An 18,526-nucleotide genomic window follows, 5' to 3' on the forward strand; every position below is an offset into this window, starting at 1 on the left:
TTGGAATTTTTAAAGATTAGGTTAGTTTCCAAGTTGTTTCTTAGCTAGGTAGAGCTCCAAACTACCCCTGCACACAGAAGTGCTGCTGACTGGTGCCAGAATGAAGGCTGTGCTCAGGAAGCACATACAGCCAGATAAAAATAAACTAAGCACTTAAGCTCATCCTCTTAATCCCAGGCATAACTAACCTGGCACATTCCCATCAAGTTTCCTGCTTTAAAACTCCCCAGCTCCATTGCTTTTTCTTCCCAAGAGAGGCTGGTAGGAAGCTCCCAGGCTCCCAATATTTTCAACACATTATCCTAGATATCCTGAAACCCACATTTCTCATTAGGATCTGTTCAAGTAGCCTCAGGAAGAAACATTTCTGTGACTCAGCAAAGCTTCATCCTGTTACCCTGAGCTGGATTGCCAGAGTTTAAAGTGTACCTGGGCTCTGTGCTTCCTCCTGAGAGCAATTTATAGCTCCCAGTAGATTTTTTATCTCACTTCTATAATGACAGAACAGGCTGCAAATAGTTTCGGGGTTTTTTTTTGTTTTTTGTTTTTTTATACTTTGCTAAATGTTCCTGGCCTTCTTTGTCAATCTCAGTAGCCATCCCTGGGAGTGTTCCAGGTCAGGCTGGGGCTGGGAGCAACCTGGGCTAGAGGAAGGTGTCTCTGGCCACAGCAGGAGGTGGGACTAGGTCATCTTTAATACCCTTTCCAACCCAAATTGTGGGATTCCATGGTTCTGTGATTTCATCTCTGCCTCAGGGAAGTGTCTTTTGCAAAAAAACCCAAAACCAACCATTCCATTACCAAGTAACCCCAGAGCAGAGACTCTGAAGTTGGATTGGATGAGTTAGTCCAATAAAATGGAATAAGCCTTTGTGAGGTGGAATGTGAAGTGCAAAATACAGCACATGGAAAAGGAAAGTCCCAATTAACTCCTGAACCAAACAGCCATGCTGTTCATGCCTGTGAAACACAAATGTGGCTGAAGTCCTCTCTGCAAGAGAGATTTGAAAAATCTCTCTGATTGAACACCAGCCTGTGGTGTTCAACCACCCCATATCCAGAGCAGTTGGGAGAAAAAGCTGGTGGAAAAGAGAACAGCCAAACCAGGGAAAAAAGAGAAAAAAGCCAACAATCTCTTTGCTGATGCTGAAGGATGTGCTTCAGAGGACAAGAGACTTGGCTGCTAATCCCTAAGCTCCACTGAGACCTCCAAGGGCTTTGCTGTTTATTCTGGGCTTCCTCTGGCCACGGGAAAGTGAAAGCTCTGAGCTGCCCTGGCTCCCAGCTCGCTGCCCTGCACAGCTCCCCTGCTCACAGACCATGGCTCAGGGAACAGCAGCAATATTCTGTAAAACAGCTCATTCTGCACACAGGGGTTAATTCTGCACACGGGGGCTTGTGGATACACTCCTACAGGAGACAGATTCTGTGCCTCCATCAGGTAGCAGTTGGCAATAATCCTCCCTAAGAACCCAGGTGGTACAAATCCAAGGCCAGCTGTGCAAGAATTTTGCTTCTAATTATGCAAAGATTTATTAAAGCTTTTTCCATAGCTCTGAGGATCAGGTTTACTTCCAACTATGATTTTAAGAACGTGTTATAAAACAATCCAGCTGGCAATAAATAACTCTATTACATCTCCATACATATCCATGTGTATTTTTCAGCATGTCACTGTGAGGGATTGAGGAGTTTCTGACACCTGGAAGCCACAAACATGGGATGTTCCTCTGGAAAAGAGCATCACCCCCAAAATGAACGTGATCTAAACCACTTGGGATTCAAGCCAGAACCTCAAACATCTTCTTGCTGCTACTGGTGGGCTACAGAGCTGCTGGTGTGGAGGGTGAAAGAGGAGCAGCAGAAGGAAGAGAAGAGGGTTAGACTGGACAGGTGGGCACGGCCCATGGGTACCACACTGCTCTGGGGACACGGAGCAGGGAGAGGCAGCCCCAGACCGGGCTGCAGAGAGGGGAACAACGCCAGGGAGCCCGGAGCTGGGCGAGATGTGCGGGAGCGATTGATTGCGGAGCGCATCATCCATCAGCGCTGCGTGATGCAAAGGCTGCCCCGGCCAAGGTCGGCAGGAGAGGGAGCCCAGCACTGATTTATAACGCAGAACTGATTTATAACGCAGCACTGATTTATAACGCAGCACTGATTTATAACGCAGAGCTCACTTACGGCAGCGCGGCTTTCCCCGCCGGTATTTCGGGGATGGACGAGCCGTGGGTATCAGGTGCAGCGGATATTTTTATTTAAAGCTTTGGTCATTCCGCCACGGCGGCTGCGTTCCTCGCCGCGCTCCTTCCCACGCTCCCGCTCCGGAATGATGGGAGCGGATCGGAAAAGACGGGATTTTACCGAGCCTGCCTCCCGCCCGGTCGTTCCCCGGCAGCGCGCAGGACGCACGGACGCTAATTACGCTAATTACGTTAATGACCGCTCTCCCGTCCACCGGCGCCGCCGATCCCATCCATGCGCAGTTGTCCCGCCGCCAGCCCCGCTCCCGGCGGCGGGGCCTGCACGCGGCGGGCACCGACACCCGCCCCACGCCCACCNGCCCCGCCCGCCGCCCGCGCGCCATTGGCCCCGCCCCGCACCGCGCGCCCTCCTCCCCGCCTCCCATTGGCTGCCGGAGGGGCCCGCGCGCCCGAGGGGGCGGAGCGTGAGAGGGAGCGGCGCGGCCGTGAGGGAACGGCCTGAGGGGGGACGGAGAGACGGACTGAGAACGTGGACAGAGAATATAGATAGAGAGAATGGATAGAGAGATGGGACAGGGAACATGGACAGAGAACATGGATAGAGAGCTGGGACTGAGAGATGGGACAGAGAACATGGATAGAGAGCTGGGACTGAGAGATGGGACAGCGAACATGGATAGAGCGCTGGGAATGAGCGATGGGACAGAGAACATGGATAGAGAGCTGGGACTGAGAGATGGGACAGCGAACATGGATAGAGCGCTGGGAATGAGCGATGGGACAGAGAACATGGATAGAGAGCTGGGACTGAGAGATGGGACAGCGAACATGGATAGAGCGCTGGGAATGAGCGATGGGACAGAGAACATGGATAGAGAGCTGGGACTGAGAGATGGGACAGCGAACATGGATAGAGCGCTGGGAATGAGCGATGGGACAGAGAACATGGATAGAGGGATGGGACGGAGAACATGGACAGAGAATATGGATAGAGCGATGGGACAGAGAACATGGATAGAGAGCTGGGACTGAGAGATGGGACAGAGAACATGCATAGAGAGCTGGGACTGAGAGATGGGACAGAGAACATGGATAGAGAGCTGGGACTGAGAGATGGGACAGAGAACATGGATAGAGAGCTCCAGGAGAGAGCCCAGACTGAGAGAGAGCCCCAGGGGAGACCCCAGGCTGAGACCATGGACAGGGACCCCCAGGAGAGAACCCAACATGGAGAGCCCAGGCAGGGATCCCACATAGAGGCCATGACAGAGCCCCCAGAAGAGAACCTGCACTGAGACCCCGGGCAGGGACCTGTGGTAGAAATCCTGGGAGAGACCCCAGACAGAGACTTCTGGCCAGAAACTCCCCATGGAGACCCTGGAGAGAGACTTCAGACAGGGACCCTGGGCAGAGACCCCGGCTGGAGACCCCTCCCTGCCAGCCAGAGACCCCTTCCCACTGTGCAGAGACCCTCCCAGCCCAGGACATCCATCCCCTGGGCAGGCAGAGAGTCTCCCCAGTGGGCAGGGGGCTGTTTCTCTTTGAGCACAGGTGTTTATCCTTTAATCTGCCCTCGCTGCCCTGTGGGGCAAATTCAATGTGCAATAAAATGAGGGAGGGGACATTCAGGGCCTGCCAGCAACAGCAGGAACTGAGATCAAACAAGTGGAAGGTGTCCCTGTCCACGGCAGGAGCTGGAATGAGTTTAAGGGTTTAAGGTCCCTTCCAGCCTAACCCATTCCATGATTCTGTTGCTAATGCTCTGTCATCTTCCCCCTGCCAAGTACTGCTGAGAAAAAAGAGCTGGCTGACCCGAAGGGGTTAACAAAGACATTACCTAAAAAGCCCTCAAGCAGAACTATTTTGCAACACCTACTTTAAAAATTCCCTGTTACTTCTGTTTAAACACCTGAAATACCACAGAAGGAAATTAGCATAATTTCCACTCCAGTAACATTTCCATCATTGCTTTATTGATTCCAAACCAGACAGGAAAAAACAATTTAATTTACCAATATTTTTACTCCCCTTACATTGTTCACAGCCTTACTGATTGGAGGCCACAGAAATCAGGATTTCTGTACATAACCTTAGCATTTCATTTGCACTTTTGTGTTGCAAAGGCTTCTTTGAGATTAAGCACCAAGATGTGGTAGGAATACAGAGAACAAGCAGTGGCTGGGACATCAGGAAAAGTTTGCTGGGAAAAGAGGGAGTGCTTCTAGCTAAAGGAAAGGCATCCTGGGATTAAAAGCTCTGGTTAGAGCCTGTGATCATCTGTTCCCAGGGGTGCTGTGAGCAGTTAATTCCTTCAAAATAAAAATTTCAGTGATCCCATGAGCTCACCTCTGCCCGAGGTTCCCATTTCAGCGCTGACTCACAGAGGTGAGCAGCAGCTCTGGTGTTTCGTTTTCCAAGCAGGCCAGGAGCAGGGTTTGCTGACAGAGGCTTGCATTGACAGCTGTGATTTCGGGCTGCACAATGCCAGCCTGGCGCCAGCAGCTCTGCCAGGCACGGCATGCAGCTGTGCCACCCAGCTGTGGGTAAGGCAGGAAGGCTGTTTCCACTGGGGCATCCCCCTCTCCACTCCCAGGGAGAGAGCTGGCCAGCAGGGGAGGGAAACAGGCCGAGCTGTAACAGATGGAGGGGTTTTAAGGCTCCTGGCTTCAGCCCTGTAGCAGATTCCTGGCCACAATCATCCTCATGACCTCGTTGGTACCTGCAGCAGGAAGAGGATGCAAAGCAAACACAGTTAAGGCATGGTCCAGTATTTTCCCCCTGAAAAGGCCAAAAGAATTCTCCCCTGATGCGCAGTTTACAGCACAGAAGAGGAGCTCTTCCCACCAGCTGAAGTGGCATTTAGGAGGGGTTGGGCCAAAACCCAACTGCAAAAGGCCAAAAGAATTCTCCCCTGATGCGCAGTTTACAGCACAAAGGAGCTCTTCCCAGCTGAAGTGGCATTTAGCAGGGGTTGGGCCAAAACCCAACTGCAAAGGGCCAGCATATTGCTGGGAAAGCTGCTGCTGCTTTTTGTATGTGTTGGGAGGATGCAGGACCAGGCATTGAGCAGAACTGGATTTACAGCAACATCTGAGCTCTCTGCTGTACGTTTAACACACACACCACACACAGGCTGCAAACCCACTCGGTGTAAGAAAGAGCATGTCCCTTACCAGCTACTCTGGCTCTAGGTGAGGGGATTTCAAAGCAGGGAAAACAGAATATTTAGGAGGCCAAACTGGGATTAGAAAAGGCCAGATACTGTTAGAGACACAATGTCAAGGAGTGCAAACAGACCAAAATCACAGGAGAAGAACTGTTAGGGAGAATCATCACATGGCCAGGAGTAATGGGATGAAACTGGACAGAGGCACTGCTAACATGACAACTAAATATCTTCCTCTGCTGTAAGACTCTTAAAATAGCCAGTAACTGCTCCCACAGAGCCAGAGCTCCCGGCCAGGGCACGGCACATCTCATGCTCAGAGCAGAGCAGGGCTCTGAAACCCAAGAATCAGGGTCATGTGGGAAAGTGGGGGCCTCCAGGGGAGTTTTTCTCCTAACCCTACAGCTAACTTCACTGGTACTAGGAGTGTCTTTTACCTTCCAGGATCTGGTGGACTCTGATGTCTCGCACGAACTGCTGCACCGCGTAATCCTTCAGGTAGCCATAGCCCCCGTGCATCTGCAGAGCCTGGTTACAGATCTGAGGGGATAACACTGCTCTGAGGTGACTTGTGCAGGATACACCAGTGCCAGAAAATCGGTAAGGACCCAGGAACCTGGGCTCACTTTTTTTTCCTGGTCACCTAATCTCATCTCTTAAAAATGTGGTGTGATTGTCAGGCGCCATCAGCGCTGCTCTCCTTGCTAGTACATTCCCTGTTTCACATGAAGGGTGTGTTTATGTGAACAGCAATGCCCAGAAATACCCAGGAATGGGTATCTCTGCTGTACGTTTAGGGTATAGATGCCCAGGGATGGGTACAGAGATGCCCAGGGATGGGTACAGATACCCAGGGATGGGTACAGAGATACCCAGGCACAGGTACAGATACCCAGGAATCGGTACAGATACCCAGGGATGGGTACAGAGATACCCAGGCATGGGTACAGAGATACCCAGGCATGGGTACAGATACCCAGGAATGGGTACAGAGATACCCAGGGATGGGTACAGGGATACCCAGGCATGGGTACAGGGATACCCAGGCACGGGTACAGATACCCAGGGATGGGTACAAAGATGCCCAGGGATGGGTACAGAGATGCCCAGGGATGGGTACAGAGATGCCCAGGGATGGGTACAAAGATGCCCAGGGATGGGTACAGATACCCAGGGATGGGTACAGGGATACCCAGGGATGGGTATTTTTAGGGAATAAGGCGATTTTTGCTGCATTTCTGTGGTTTGCAAACCCGAACCGCCCGATCGCCACCTGGCGGCCACTCAGGGGAGGGCCCGGCAGGACGCTGGTTTCCATGGAAACACGACTCCGTGTGTCCTGTCCCCCAGCTCGGGATGGCAAACAACAACAGCAAAAATTCAGACTCCTCAGCACAGAAACTGCTTCTAAATAACACTGGGCTAGGAAATGTCAAGTTCTTTTTCCTCCTTCTTGCTTTCTCTTTACAGGGGCATTTTGATAAGGTAACAAACTAAGGTGTTTTTCAAAGTGATAAGATAATTATCAAAGCAATAATGTAATTTTTTAGTTTGCTACCTAAGAACAATCACCCTGCAACATGCACATTTTCCTTGGAAAATAAAAATGCTCTGCTCCCTGTCCCGCCTCCCATTTGGCCCCCTATGAAGAACACTGGAAAGATGTTTTAAATCTTTCAAATTAATCCTGTAGCCTCCACATGTCTTATAAAACATCCTGTCCTCAAATGAAACTCCTGGCTCTGGGCTTGGCTTTGGGTCCTGTAGTGGTTTTGGTTCACCAATTTAAAGATCTTAATCTTTAAATTAAGATTAAATCGTAAAAATTTTAATATATTTTTTAATCTTTTAAAAATACAATTTAAAAAAATATTTTAAAAATTAAGATAAAAAAGATTTTTTAAAGATTTAAGATTTAAGTTAATCTTAAATTTAGGATTAAGATTAAATTTAATCTTAAATTTAAGATTAAGATTTTAAAAAAATTAAGATTTTTTTAATTTAAGATTTTTTTAAATATTTAAGACTCAAATTAATCTTAATTTAAGATTAAGATTAAATTTAATCTTAAATTTAAGATTAAGATTTTAAAAAAATTAAGATTTTTTTAATTTAAGATTTTTTTAAATATTTAAGACTCAAATTAATCTTAATTTAAGATTAAGATTAAATTTAATCTTAAATTTAAACTTTAAATTTTAAAATTTAATCTCAAATTTAAGATTAAATTTAGGATTAAAAAGAAAAAATTAAGATTTTTCAGGCAGAAGCTCAAACTTCTCCCTGACACCCTGGGCATTAAGATTAAATTTAAGATTTTTTAAAAAATTAAGATTTTTCAGGGAAAATATCAAACTTCTCCCTGACACCTTGGGCATTAAGCGGGGCATCTCCAAGCTTGCAATGAGGATCCCACGAGGTGTGTGAGGGACCTACCCCGAAGCACTCGTCGGTGGCAAAGAGCTTGGCCATGGAGCAGAGCACGGCCGCGTCCTCCCGGCCCTCCTGCAGCGCCCGCGCCGCATTGCGCACCATGAGCCGCGCTGCCACCAGCCGAGTGGCCATCTCCGCCAGCCTGAACTGCAGGTACTGCCGGAGCCAGAGGAAAGCTCCGTCAGCACCCTCACAGGGCTGCCAGCCACAGCCCCGCCGCCGCCACGCAGGGCTTGCAGCCGCAGCTCTCTCCACACAGAGCAGCAGGCACAACTTTCCCAGGCATCGCTACGGGAAAGTCTGTGAGAAGATCAGAGAAAAGAGTGAGAAACAATTCTTATCGCCACTTGCTGCGTCTGGTGTTGGGGACACGTGGCATGTGTTATGGAGATTCCTTTACCAAAGGGTGGTTTGGACACTGGATAGCGTTTGGGTTGACCAACTGGCACATGTGGAATGTGTTATGGAGATTTGTTTACCAAAGGGTGGTTTCTTAATTGGACACTGGATGGTGTTCGGATTGACCAATTGGATCTGTCTGGATCAGACTGTCTGTAAGGGTGATGAGCTTCTTAATAAGTATAACATAATAATATAGTATAGTATAATAGTATAATATAGTATATAGTATAACAGATATAGAATATATATTATGCATTACAATATATTATATATAACAGTATAATACAGTATATAGTACAATATATATTATATATTACAATATATTATATATAATAGTATAATATAGTATATAGTATAATATAATAATAATGTAGTGTAGTACAATAGATTAAGCAATTGATCAGCCTTCTGAAATCATGGAGTCAATGCTAATTATTACCCCGTTCAGGGGACCACTGCTACAATAAGGGCTCAGGCCTGACATGCTTCCTTAGGAAAAGCATGCTCTTGACTTACCCAGGGAAAGCTCTGTGAGGTGAGGGATGGCCCTTCCAGCACGAGGAAGGGCAGAGCTGCTGCAGGGCTTACCTGGTTGTTGGCGAGCGGCTCCCCAAACTGCTTGCGGACAGTGAGGTGCTCCTGAGCCAGGAGAACCGAGGCGTGAGCAGCTCCTAACGAACAAGAAGCTGGTGGGAGAAGCCAAGGACACAGAGTGAAGGTGAAGCTATTTCATACATGCAACAAGAAGGTCCTGCCCTCCTCCCTTGGCTGTCTTTGGATTTCTCACCGATGTTTATCCGGCCTCCATTGAGGCCCTGCATGGCGATGCCGAATCCCTGCCCTTCAGCTCCCAGCCGGTTGCCCACAGGAACAACGCAGTCCTCAAAGATCACAGCCCGAGTTGGCTGGGAATTCCAGCCTACCTAGGAAAAAACAGAGCTCCTTCCAGACTGCGTGAGGAGCAGCACAGCTCCAACACAAAATCAGCCTGCTCCCGACCCCTCGGTCTCACTGCCAAGCTGCCACAAAGCATCGCTGTTCTGCATGGTTTGGCCTCAGTGTGGAAATTGGAATGGGTGTTTTTGAGAAGTGGCACAAATCCAGTGATGTTGATATTCCTGAGACTAAAATCCTTCACTTACCAAAGGGATGGGTATTGGGCAAACTTTACCACTTGGTAAAACCATGCCAGTCTGGGACTCCAACCCCATCCATGAAGAGATCCCTAATGCTTTCCACAGATAAGCTCATTGGGACCACAGAACACAGCCTCAAGCTGTGCAGGGGAGGCTCAGATTGGACATCAGGAAGAATTTCTCCATGGAAATGGCTGTCAAGCATTGCAATGGGCTGTCCAAGGAGGTATTTGAGTGACCATCCCTGCAGGTGTTTAAGGAATGCCTGGATGTGGCACTCAGAGCTCTGGCAGACAAGTGAGGATCAATCACAGGTTAGACTCAATGGTCTTGGAGGTCTTTCCAACCTTGACGATTCTGTGGTTCTGTGATCTCTGTCCTGCACTTCCCTCAAGCACACAGGAAGCACAAACCAAGCCTCTTACCTTCTTCTCCTTCTTGCCAAAGCTGAGCCCTGGCATTCCCTTCTCCAGCACGAGGCAGGAGATGCCCTTGGGGCCTGGGCCCCCTGTGCGACACATGACCACGTACACATCCGTGTCACCTCCCCCGCTGATGAAGGCCTGCAGGAGAGAAGTCAGGCTTTGGGGAGGTTTTGCAAACTAGCCCTGAGCCCACAGCAGCAGCTGGCAGGGTACAGAAATGGAGAGGCAAAGACCCCACAGCCGGAGGCATTTAGGGACCCAGCTCTGCAGAGCACATCTTGCCTTAGAGAATGCACAGAGGTGAGGAGACAGCAAGAATGGGAGGACAGTGAGACCCAGGCCACTTTAGCAGGAGCAAAGAGGTACCTTGGAGCCATTCAGGACGTAGGTGTCCCCTTTCCTCTGAGCTGAGGTCAGCAGGGAAGCTGCATCACTGCCACTCCCTGTTTGAGAAGCAAGGAAGCAGCCAGTGAAGCAGAGGGTCCAGAGCCTACAAATTCTCCCTGGGATCATTCCCTGACACCTGAGTTTGTACCATGAGCATCTCAGCAATCATCATCTGCCTCTCCCCAACTTCACAAATGAATATGGAAAGAAATGTTTCAGCTCCAGACCTTTGCAATGTTCATGTGCAGTTAAAGAGAGAGGAGAAGATGTTCTGTTTGAGGATGCTCACCTGGCTCAGTCAGGCAGTAAGAGGCAAACTTTTCCATGCTACAGAGCGATGGGCAGAACCTGTGCCGCTGCTCCTCATTGCCAAAGGTGTCGATCATCCAAACACACATGCTGGGATGGGAGAGAAGGAGCAGCATTCAGGACTGAACTCAGGTTGTACAAGAACATCCCTGCTGAACAGAGGAAAGCTCCACAGAGCTGAGCCAAAAGCTCCGAGGCCTGAAAATGTTATTGTTACACCTTCCGTTCACCACAGACTCACTGCCCTGCGGAACAGCAGGTTCTTGTTTAAGAGCCTCAGTCTCCTCCCATGCTCAGCCCTGCTCCCTCTCCAGGAAAGTGCACCTGAAGAAAGAGGCAGCATCACTGCAGCTCTCTGTGCCAAGTGACCTGTCACTGGACATGTCTGTACAAGCAGGACAGCTCTGGGGTCAGGTGGTGCCTCTGGGCTCTGTCATAGCACGGCCGAGGCACAAAGGCTTTTTCCAGGCACGTTACTATCTATAGACAGCTTAAGTGGCAGAGCAGAGAACAAAATCCAGAACTTAATCCCATCTTGCATGCCACAAAGCTAAAATTACTTCTTGGTGGCATCTCGGTCCTTGTGGCCTATTTGTTTACTGCCATCCAGGGATCCTCACAGGGATGTGTGTACTCGAGGTCACCATTTAAATATATAAATAATGAGCAGCAGCCAGGGAGCTGCCTCCAGCTGGATTTAGAGCCCACAGAGCAGCCAGGCTGACACCATCCACCCCTGCACAGACACACTCACTTGTGGATGCTCATGTAAGCAGTGGTGCTGGTACATCCTGTTGACAGAGCTTCAAAGATTATGGAGGTGTCAAGTCGTGACAATCCAGAGCCACCAACGTCTGGTTTCACATAGATCCCACCAAATCCTAGCTGGGCTGCCTTCCGCATCGTTTCCACAGGGAATATTTCCTATTGGGGCAGGAGAGATATCCCACTGAACATTCAGGGTTAGTTCAGTCCCTTTGGGTAGCCCTGGGCTACCAGTTTGAGTCCCACTGTCCTGCAGAGTTTAAGTCAGCTGGGTGGGTCAAAGAAGTGGTGGTACCAACACAGACACATTCCATCTTCAGCAGTGAATCCAAGATCCAGGTGATTGAATAACCTGGCTAGGAAAGCTTCAAGGTATTTCTGATGATTTCCCCTCTCCCAGTTACAGCAGCAGCTTCAATGACAACCTCCAGAGCCATTGCAGGAACCCCTCAGTGAGACCTATGGGTCACAACATCCTAACGGAGGAAAAAGGGAGCAGTACAACCCTTGTGAGGCTCTCCTACCTTCTCATCCCACTCGGCCATGTAAGGAGCCATCTCCTTGGCAGCAAAATCAAGGGCAACTTTTTGGAATTCCTTCTGATCCTCAGTGAGTCCAGTGGATGCTAGAAAAGCAGCAAGAGATGAGAACACGTGTCTGTTGAGGGAAAGCAGCACAACCACCTTGTCGGTATCCCAAACAATTTCAAGGTGCCCCTTAACTCACACAAACAGTTTGTGGTCTCTGCTGTAGAGACTATTTCTCTGTTCCTCAGGAACATAATGAACTGTGCTGAGAGCAGGGACCTTTGGGAGGGGCTTTCTTGGGACAAAACAAATCCAAGATCCCAGTTGCCTCTGTCTGCTCCATGCTAACTACATTAGAAAGCCAGGACAGGGGAGCACAGTCACTCCATGTCACTAAGTCTGTGCTAAAGAAATCTGAGAGAACAATGCTGGGACTTCAAAGAAAGGAGGCTTGGAAGCAAATAAGGAATAAACAAGCCCTTTGGAAATAGCAACTAAAGCTTTAGGTAGGCTCGGCATGTGAAACCTCCTGCTTTCCTCCTGAAACCACCAATACATAGATTCAACATTGTTTTGTTTGTTCCTCTCCTGAAATTCACAGCTATGCTGCTGCCTCAATTTTTAATGTTGTTACATCTAGACATCAAAGCAATTAATCTGCAAAGTGTTCTGGAACCAGAATGGTTTGCATTGGAAGGGACCCTAAAGACCATCTTGTTCCAAACACCTACAAGACCAAGCCCTGTCCAACCTGGCCTTGAGCACTGCCAGGGATGGGGTATCCACAACTTCTGGGCAACCTGTGTCAGCTGGAATTCTGCCAGAAGAATTTCTTCCTAATATCTAACCTGAATCTCTCCTTTTTTAGTTTAAATCCATTCCATATCAGTCTGCCTATATAAAAAATCACTTTCCTTCTTTTTTAAAATCCCCCTTCTTTGAGAGATATTATTTGATTCACTATCAAATGTGAAAAACCATGAAAACCTAACAAAGGTAAGGGAGGGACATGGAGAGGGACGGACCTTTCTTGAGGGCTCTTTCCCACTATTGAGCACGGTCTAACAAGGTAGAAGGAGGGACAGGGAAAGGGAAAGGGAAAGGGAAAGACCTTTCCTTGCGGGCTCTGTCGCACTGCTGAGCACGGTCTAACAAGGTAAAAGGAGGGACAGGGAGAAGGAAAGACCTTTCCTTGCCGGCTCTGTCCCACTGCCAGGCACCCGCTGCGCGTGTCCGCGCCCGCACCGCCCTGGCCGGGAGCAGGACACGGGGAGGAGGGACACGGGGAGCGGTGACACGGGGAGCAGTGACACGAACAGCTGGGAACATCCCTCCGGGCGGGGACAGGAGGTCCGGGGCCACCGACCCGCCGTCCATCTCCCCCAGCCCGCCTCCCCCGGGCCGCGGGGGGTCGGGCAGCTCCTTACGGTCGATGCAGGACGCGATCCCCCGGCGCCCCAGCAGCAGCCGCGCCGCCGCCCGCGGGGCCGCTCGCCACGCCATGGCCATGGCCGTGCGGGGCCGCTCCGCTTCCCGGCTCCCGGCGGGGCAGGCTGGGAGCTGTAGTCCGGCCCCCGGCGCCGCCCGCCCGGGCGGGGAGAGAGTGAGGGGAGCCGGCCCTGCCCCGGCCTTTGCATAGCGGGCACCGCTTCCGAGCGCGCTTCCTCCTCCTCCTCCTCCTCCTCCTCCTCCCCGCCCGGCACCGCCAGCATCCTCATCGCTCCGAGCAGGACCGGCGGCAGCGGCCCGGGCTGGTGAGCGGGAGCTAGGAGGGCTGGCAAGGAGGGAGGGAGGATGGGGAAAGCTTGGCACAGAAGGCGGAAAAGTTGATGCCAGCCGGCCTGGCAGGAGGCGGCGGGCTCGGAGCCGTGCGAGTGCTGCTGACAGAGCGGGCAGGGGATGGGCCGGCCGGCCCGCGCCTCTCCCGGAGCCCCAGGGTCCCTAGGGCTGGGAGGGACCTGGGGCTCAGCCAGCCAACCCCCCTGGCCAGGCACGGGCACCTGCGGCGAGCGCGCCCAGGTGGGTTTGGCGCTGTGCAGGGAAGGAGCCGTTCCCGAGGGACTCGGGCGAGCCCAGGCACGGCAGGCAGGGGCAGCCAGCCGGGGCCAGGCTGGGCTGAGCCCCGGAGAGCAGCACGGCTCCTGGGCCAAAGGCAGAGAGGGGCCGCGCTCTGCCCACGCACCTTCGGGACTGCCCGGGTGCAGCAGCGATCCAGCCCTGCTGCTGGTGTCCATCAGGGCTCCAGGGTGCGGTCCCCAAGCCCTGCCAGCATTCACACAGATAGAGGAAGTGGCTGAGCTCAAGGAAAGATTTATTTGCTCTCCACTCGCCCTACAGCGCTTGCAGCTCTCTGCTTTAGCCATCTCTACTTTTTTCAGCCGCCTGAAGCAGCAGTAATTCCTCCTTCTTCTCTCGTCCATCAGGTGCTTCTCAGTGAAGATAATTCAGAGAGACCAGAGATGCCTTGGCCGAGCAGAAAGAGAGACAAAGGAGCAGTAGCAGGTCTGTGCTGACATCCTGACTGATTTAGCACCTCACATTTGAGGTTCCAGGCTATAGTGAAACTACAGACAGCCGTATTAACCGTCTGTCTTTCACAGGCAATGTCTTACAGACAGCATTTCCTGTGCCAAATGGGCTGAGCACCCGAGTGTGACTGAGACAAGCCTGCTAGGTGTGTGATAAGGACAGTGATGTATTCTCAGTACAAGGGGCTTAGGAAATGGAATTCAGGCCCATTTTTGCAGAGCTTTCAGGTCCTGCACAGCAGAGTTGGTCAGAGTACACCCAGTGCAGAGCCAGGAAGGTGATGGGTACCAGCTGCAAAAATAAAAAGCAAGAACATTGCACTGGAGGCATTAGGATGTGGTGTTCAAAGTACAAGATGAAAAAACTTGCACATCTGTGCCACTCATCTGCTTGACCCACTCTAGCAAATAACCACCTTTTTACCCCTTAATCACTTCTTAATAACTGGGTTTTTTTGTCTGTGTCCTGAAGAAAGAAAGGATCCCTTCTGAGCAGGTAGCTCAGTGGAGGTTAAGCTAAGATTTCCAGCTCCTGCAGGAATTGAAATAGTTTGGTTTGCTTGGTGAATGTTCCTCTTACTCACCAGATTCACCTAAGTCTACTTCATTGCCTGCAGCTAATTTCTCAGCAATTAATTAAAAAAATTCAACTACACTTCATGTAGGCAAACATGGTCTATCCTGAGGTCTTTTTATTACTAACAGGGAGTATTAAACTATATTTTTGCAAACATAAAAATATCCTTATTTCAGATGCAAATTAGAAATACTCAGAACCACTGGTGCATAATGCTGCTACCTTACCCTGAGCACCTGGGGTGCCCCAAACTCCTGCTGCAGTCAAATGTGTGAAACCAGCTTGGACAACTGAAACTATTTTTTGAAACAAAATGTGTTTTATCTCAATGTCTTTTAAGATAAAAAAGAGCCTGATGCTAAAATTGCCAAAACCGAGGAGGAGACTTCAGATAATGAAGAAGAAAAGTCTGCAAAACCTCCAGCTGGGAGCTCCAAGTCAGGATGGAAGAACTGGAAGAAAAAAGAATCTGAGTCTGGTGGGGAGGAAAGCAAGATCACATATTGTCACTGGCTGCTGAAATCAGAACCTGAGAGCAGGCTGGAGAAGGGGGTGGATGTGAAGGTGAGCACTGACACCCCCTCACTCAGCAAAGGACAGCACAGGGCCACTCCTGCCCACCTCGAGTGCCCAGATGCTGAGGGACAGCATCAGACAACTCAGATTGTGTTTTCTTCTCAAAACCCATTTGTCCTCCTGGAAATAGAAAAACAAAATGTTCTTGTCCAAGGTGACAACCTTGGGGTTTCATACATGTAATACAAGAGGAAATCAGCTCCTCAGGATGCTTGGCTGTTGGTCACAGGAGCAGCATGTATACGCTGCTGCTTTGTAAAGGTTTTTCTGCAGGCCCTGTGGGAGATAAAAATTGTGTCAGGTTTGTGCTATAATTGAAGGAGCTGCTAGCAACAAATGCTTAGGCTCAGTGCAGACAATGACACCGTAAAGATCAGAAACCTCCTGAATGAATGTTTATTTTCATTTCATTTGGCAGTTCAGTGTTGACGACTTGAAAGCTCAGCCTAATCAGACAACCTGCTGGGATGGAGTAAGGAACTACCAGGTAGGAAGCACGAGGGGGCACTGAAATAGCAGAAGAAGAAGGTGGCTCTGTGTTCCTGTGCCTGAAGCATTTCCTCTTGGGGCACTCTGCCTGTTCATGCAGGTGCATTTTGGCAGGGATCTGAAGTCAACTCTTGCTTAGTGGCCTCTAAGTCAGAGGCAGATTCAGGCTGGTGAATATTCTTTCAAATCATCCAGTTTTTCTTTCACTTAGACCAATCCTTGATACCTTACAGCAAGGCTGTACTTACCCAAATCCTCTGTCAGTGCACAGCTTTCTGTCCCAAAGGAATTCCACGTGTGTTCCCCTGCTGTGTGTGATCCCTGTACTGTATAGTATTCCCTGCTCCCCTACACATGATCTGCTCTGATTTGTTTGCTGACAACTCTCCTGGGCAAGGGTGGCTGAGCTGTTGAGTTCCCACACACTTTCTGACCAACAGGATCTTGCTCTTTAGCCTTGTTTTTACTTAATTTCATTCCAACACAAAAACATCTCTATGACAACTGCAGGAAACATTATCTGAGTAATTCTGAAGTACATCTACCTCTCCTCTTGTTGGTTCCTATTCTTGGCTGCTTCTAATGAAGCCCTGAGAGCTTGATGGAAAGAGCTGAAAATCTCTTGTTTACTCCTGACAGGCAAGGAATTTCCTGAGATCCATGAAACTTGGGCAGCAGGCCTTCTTCTACCACAGTAACTGCAAAGAGCCTGGCATTGTGGCCCTTGTCAAGGTGAGTGTGTTTTGGGAGGTGTGATAAGGAATGGGTTATCAAACAGCTCACTGCTTGTGGCTCAGCACCAAAGAGTGCAGGAGTTGTCCAGTGAGAGCAGGGAATGAGCTCAGGACACCTCAGCTCAGCACTGTGGGGCTGACTCAGCCATGTCCCCAGAGAGATGGAACCACACTGTGCTGTTTTCCTGCTGACATTTCGGGGCACTCCCAGCCAAGCCAAGTGCTGTTCCACACTCTGATTCCAATCTGACTCACTGCATTCTAGTCAGCAGAGCCTACAAGGCAGTAGAATAAAAGCAGGGCACAGAACAGCTTTTTCTTTAAGAGGAGAGCTCATCACAAAGATCATCAGCTACCACTCAGTTTTCCTCTCTGCTGCATTTCCTTCCACACTGATCTCCAGCAGGTGATGCTGCACTCACTGTTCTGCACTTCTGCCACTCAAGAAATTAAAGGAAACTGTTAGAATGGAATTCAGGGAAAGCAAGGCTGATTTTTCACCAGGATTGCTCCTTGTCACATCTCATGCCCTTTACTGACAGGTGTTTTGAACTGATGCAAACTTTCTTCTCCCCTTCTGCTTCAGATCGTAAAGGAGGCGTACCCTGATCACACACAGTTTGATCAGAAGGATCCTCATTATGACTCCACCAGCAGAAAAGAGAACCCCAAATGGTCCATGGTAATGTATTCTATTAAATACAGCTGTTCAAGCTCTGTGTGCAAGCCAAGAGAAGGGAGAAAGCTCTTTGCATCATATTGAAAATCTTAAGCTTCTGTCCTGGCCTAGCTGCCTTTTCTCTCTCAAGAGAAAATTCAATCCTGTTTCCTCTGCTTTTTCCCCAGTCCTTTCCAGGAGGCTGCCAAAATGTATCTCCCTAAATTTTCAAATCTTGGCTGCAGAGCTGGTCTCTCTTCATTTTCAAATCTTGGCTGCAGAGCTGGCCTCCACGCATGGCAGAACCCCGAGTTGGAAAAATGAGCTAAGAAGCACTGTCAGTGCACAGCAAACAAAGCTGTAGTTTTGAGGCACATTAAATTGTAGGGAAGGGAGTGTTCATGGGCTGCCTACATCCCACACCTGAATTTTGCATTGTCTGTGACACGAATGCACCTTGCTGCCAACAAATCACCTGCCACAAATACTGGGAAGCTCTTTTAGCCTTCAGCAAGGCAAAGCTTCCAGTGCACATCAGTCACTTCCTTCAGCTCGAAATCTTTATCCCTCAAAGATTTCATGGGCTATCTGGAGGCTGTCCTTGTCCAACCTGCTCCTGCCCTCCCTTCCCAGGTGGATGTGCAGTTTGTGAGGATGACCAAGCGCTTCATCCCCCTGTCTGAGATCAAGGCTCACCACCTGGCACACAAAGCAGATGGGGGGCCCCTCAAGGACATGATGCTCTTCACCAGGCAACGTCTGTCCATCCAGCCCCTGACACAAGGTGAGAACCTCCCAGCACTCTTGATTCTCTCTGTCAGACATGCTGGATGTTCCATTTATGTTTTTTCCTTCCTTACCACAGAGGAATTTGATTTTGTCTTGAGCCTGGAAGAGGAAAAGCCACATTAAAGCAGCACAGCTCCCACCCAGCCCACTGATGCCTCCTCCTCCACCAGCATAGCTCTCATGTTCACCTGCTCAAGCACAGCACCACGAATGTGCCCCCACAAGATCTGCAGCCACACCTCCCTTCCCCTGACACACTGTTATTTTTGCTTATTTTTTCAATAAATAAAGCCTTTTGGAATCAACTGCAGCTGCTTGGGTTTTAATAGTAGGAAAATCTGCAATTTATCTCTTGAGAAAGAAACAGGTACATGTTCTTTGTTTAGTGTGGGGTCTAGTGCAGCCCCATGTACTGCAGAGG

The 18,526-nt window shown here is 49.7% G+C and overlaps 2 protein-coding genes across 4 annotated transcripts; one reads left to right on the top strand and one right to left on the bottom strand.

Annotated features, from left to right (window-relative positions):
* Positions 1 to 4,155: 4,155 nt before the first annotated feature.
* On the bottom strand, positions 4,156 to 13,390 carry ACAD8 (acyl-CoA dehydrogenase family member 8). The gene is made up of 11 exons (XM_041413782.1): positions 13,182 to 13,390; positions 11,752 to 11,852; positions 11,217 to 11,386; positions 10,443 to 10,552; positions 10,133 to 10,209; positions 9,767 to 9,904; positions 8,993 to 9,128; positions 8,794 to 8,891; positions 7,807 to 7,959; positions 5,808 to 5,910; positions 4,156 to 4,923 (listed from the first exon to the last, which is right to left on the bottom strand). The coding sequence occupies exons 1-11, from the start codon at positions 13,261 to 13,263 to the stop codon at positions 4,871 to 4,873; spliced, it is 1,221 nt and encodes a 406-aa protein (XP_041269716.1). The 5' UTR covers positions 13,264 to 13,390; the 3' UTR covers positions 4,156 to 4,870.
* On the top strand, positions 5,874 to 18,410 carry THYN1 (thymocyte nuclear protein 1). 3 transcript variants are annotated; one of them, XM_041413786.1, is made up of 8 exons: positions 5,874 to 5,970; positions 14,178 to 14,256; positions 15,200 to 15,423; positions 15,854 to 15,922; positions 16,564 to 16,656; positions 17,245 to 17,340; positions 17,950 to 18,100; positions 18,182 to 18,410. In XM_041413786.1, the coding sequence occupies exons 2-8, from the start codon at positions 14,214 to 14,216 to the stop codon at positions 18,226 to 18,228; spliced, it is 723 nt and encodes a 240-aa protein (XP_041269720.1). In that variant the 5' UTR covers positions 5,874 to 5,970; positions 14,178 to 14,213; the 3' UTR covers positions 18,229 to 18,410. The 3 variants fall into 3 exon arrangements, with proteins under 3 accessions (XP_041269720.1, XP_041269719.1, XP_041269718.1); XM_041413785.1 differs by lacking the exon at positions 5,874 to 5,970 and adding an exon at positions 13,373 to 13,508; XM_041413784.1 differs by lacking the exon at positions 5,874 to 5,970 and adding an exon at positions 13,639 to 13,773.
* Positions 18,411 to 18,526: the final 116 nt, after the last annotated feature.

The sequence above is a fragment of the Onychostruthus taczanowskii genome, unplaced genomic scaffold, assembly GCF_017590055.1.
Source record: "Onychostruthus taczanowskii isolate IOZ18803 unplaced genomic scaffold, ASM1759005v1 scaffold43, whole genome shotgun sequence".
In the NCBI taxonomy this organism is placed as follows: domain Eukaryota; kingdom Metazoa; phylum Chordata; class Aves; order Passeriformes; family Passeridae; genus Onychostruthus; species Onychostruthus taczanowskii.

Coding starts and splice junctions, on each gene's coding strand:
- ACAD8 (XM_041413782.1), bottom strand. CDS start 13,263: ATGGCCATGGCGTGGCGAGCGGCCCCGCGGGCGGCGGCGCGGCTGCTG. Junction 9,129..9,766: donor TTGGCAAGAAGGAGAAGAAG/GTAAGAGGCTTG, acceptor GTTTTTTCCTAG/GTAGGCTGGAATTCCCAGCC. Junction 5,911..7,806: donor CCACCGACGAGTGCTTCGGG/GTAGGTCCCTCA, acceptor TTATCCCCTCAG/ATCTGTAACCAGGCTCTGCA.
- THYN1 (XM_041413784.1), top strand. CDS start 13,654: ATGGGCCGGCCGGCCCGCGCCTCTCCCGGAGCCCCAGGGTCCCTAGGG. Junction 15,923..16,563: donor ATGGAGTAAGGAACTACCAG/GTAGGAAGCACG, acceptor TACTCCTGACAG/GCAAGGAATTTCCTGAGATC. Junction 16,657..17,244: donor GCATTGTGGCCCTTGTCAAG/GTGAGTGTGTTT, acceptor CTTCTGCTTCAG/ATCGTAAAGGAGGCGTACCC.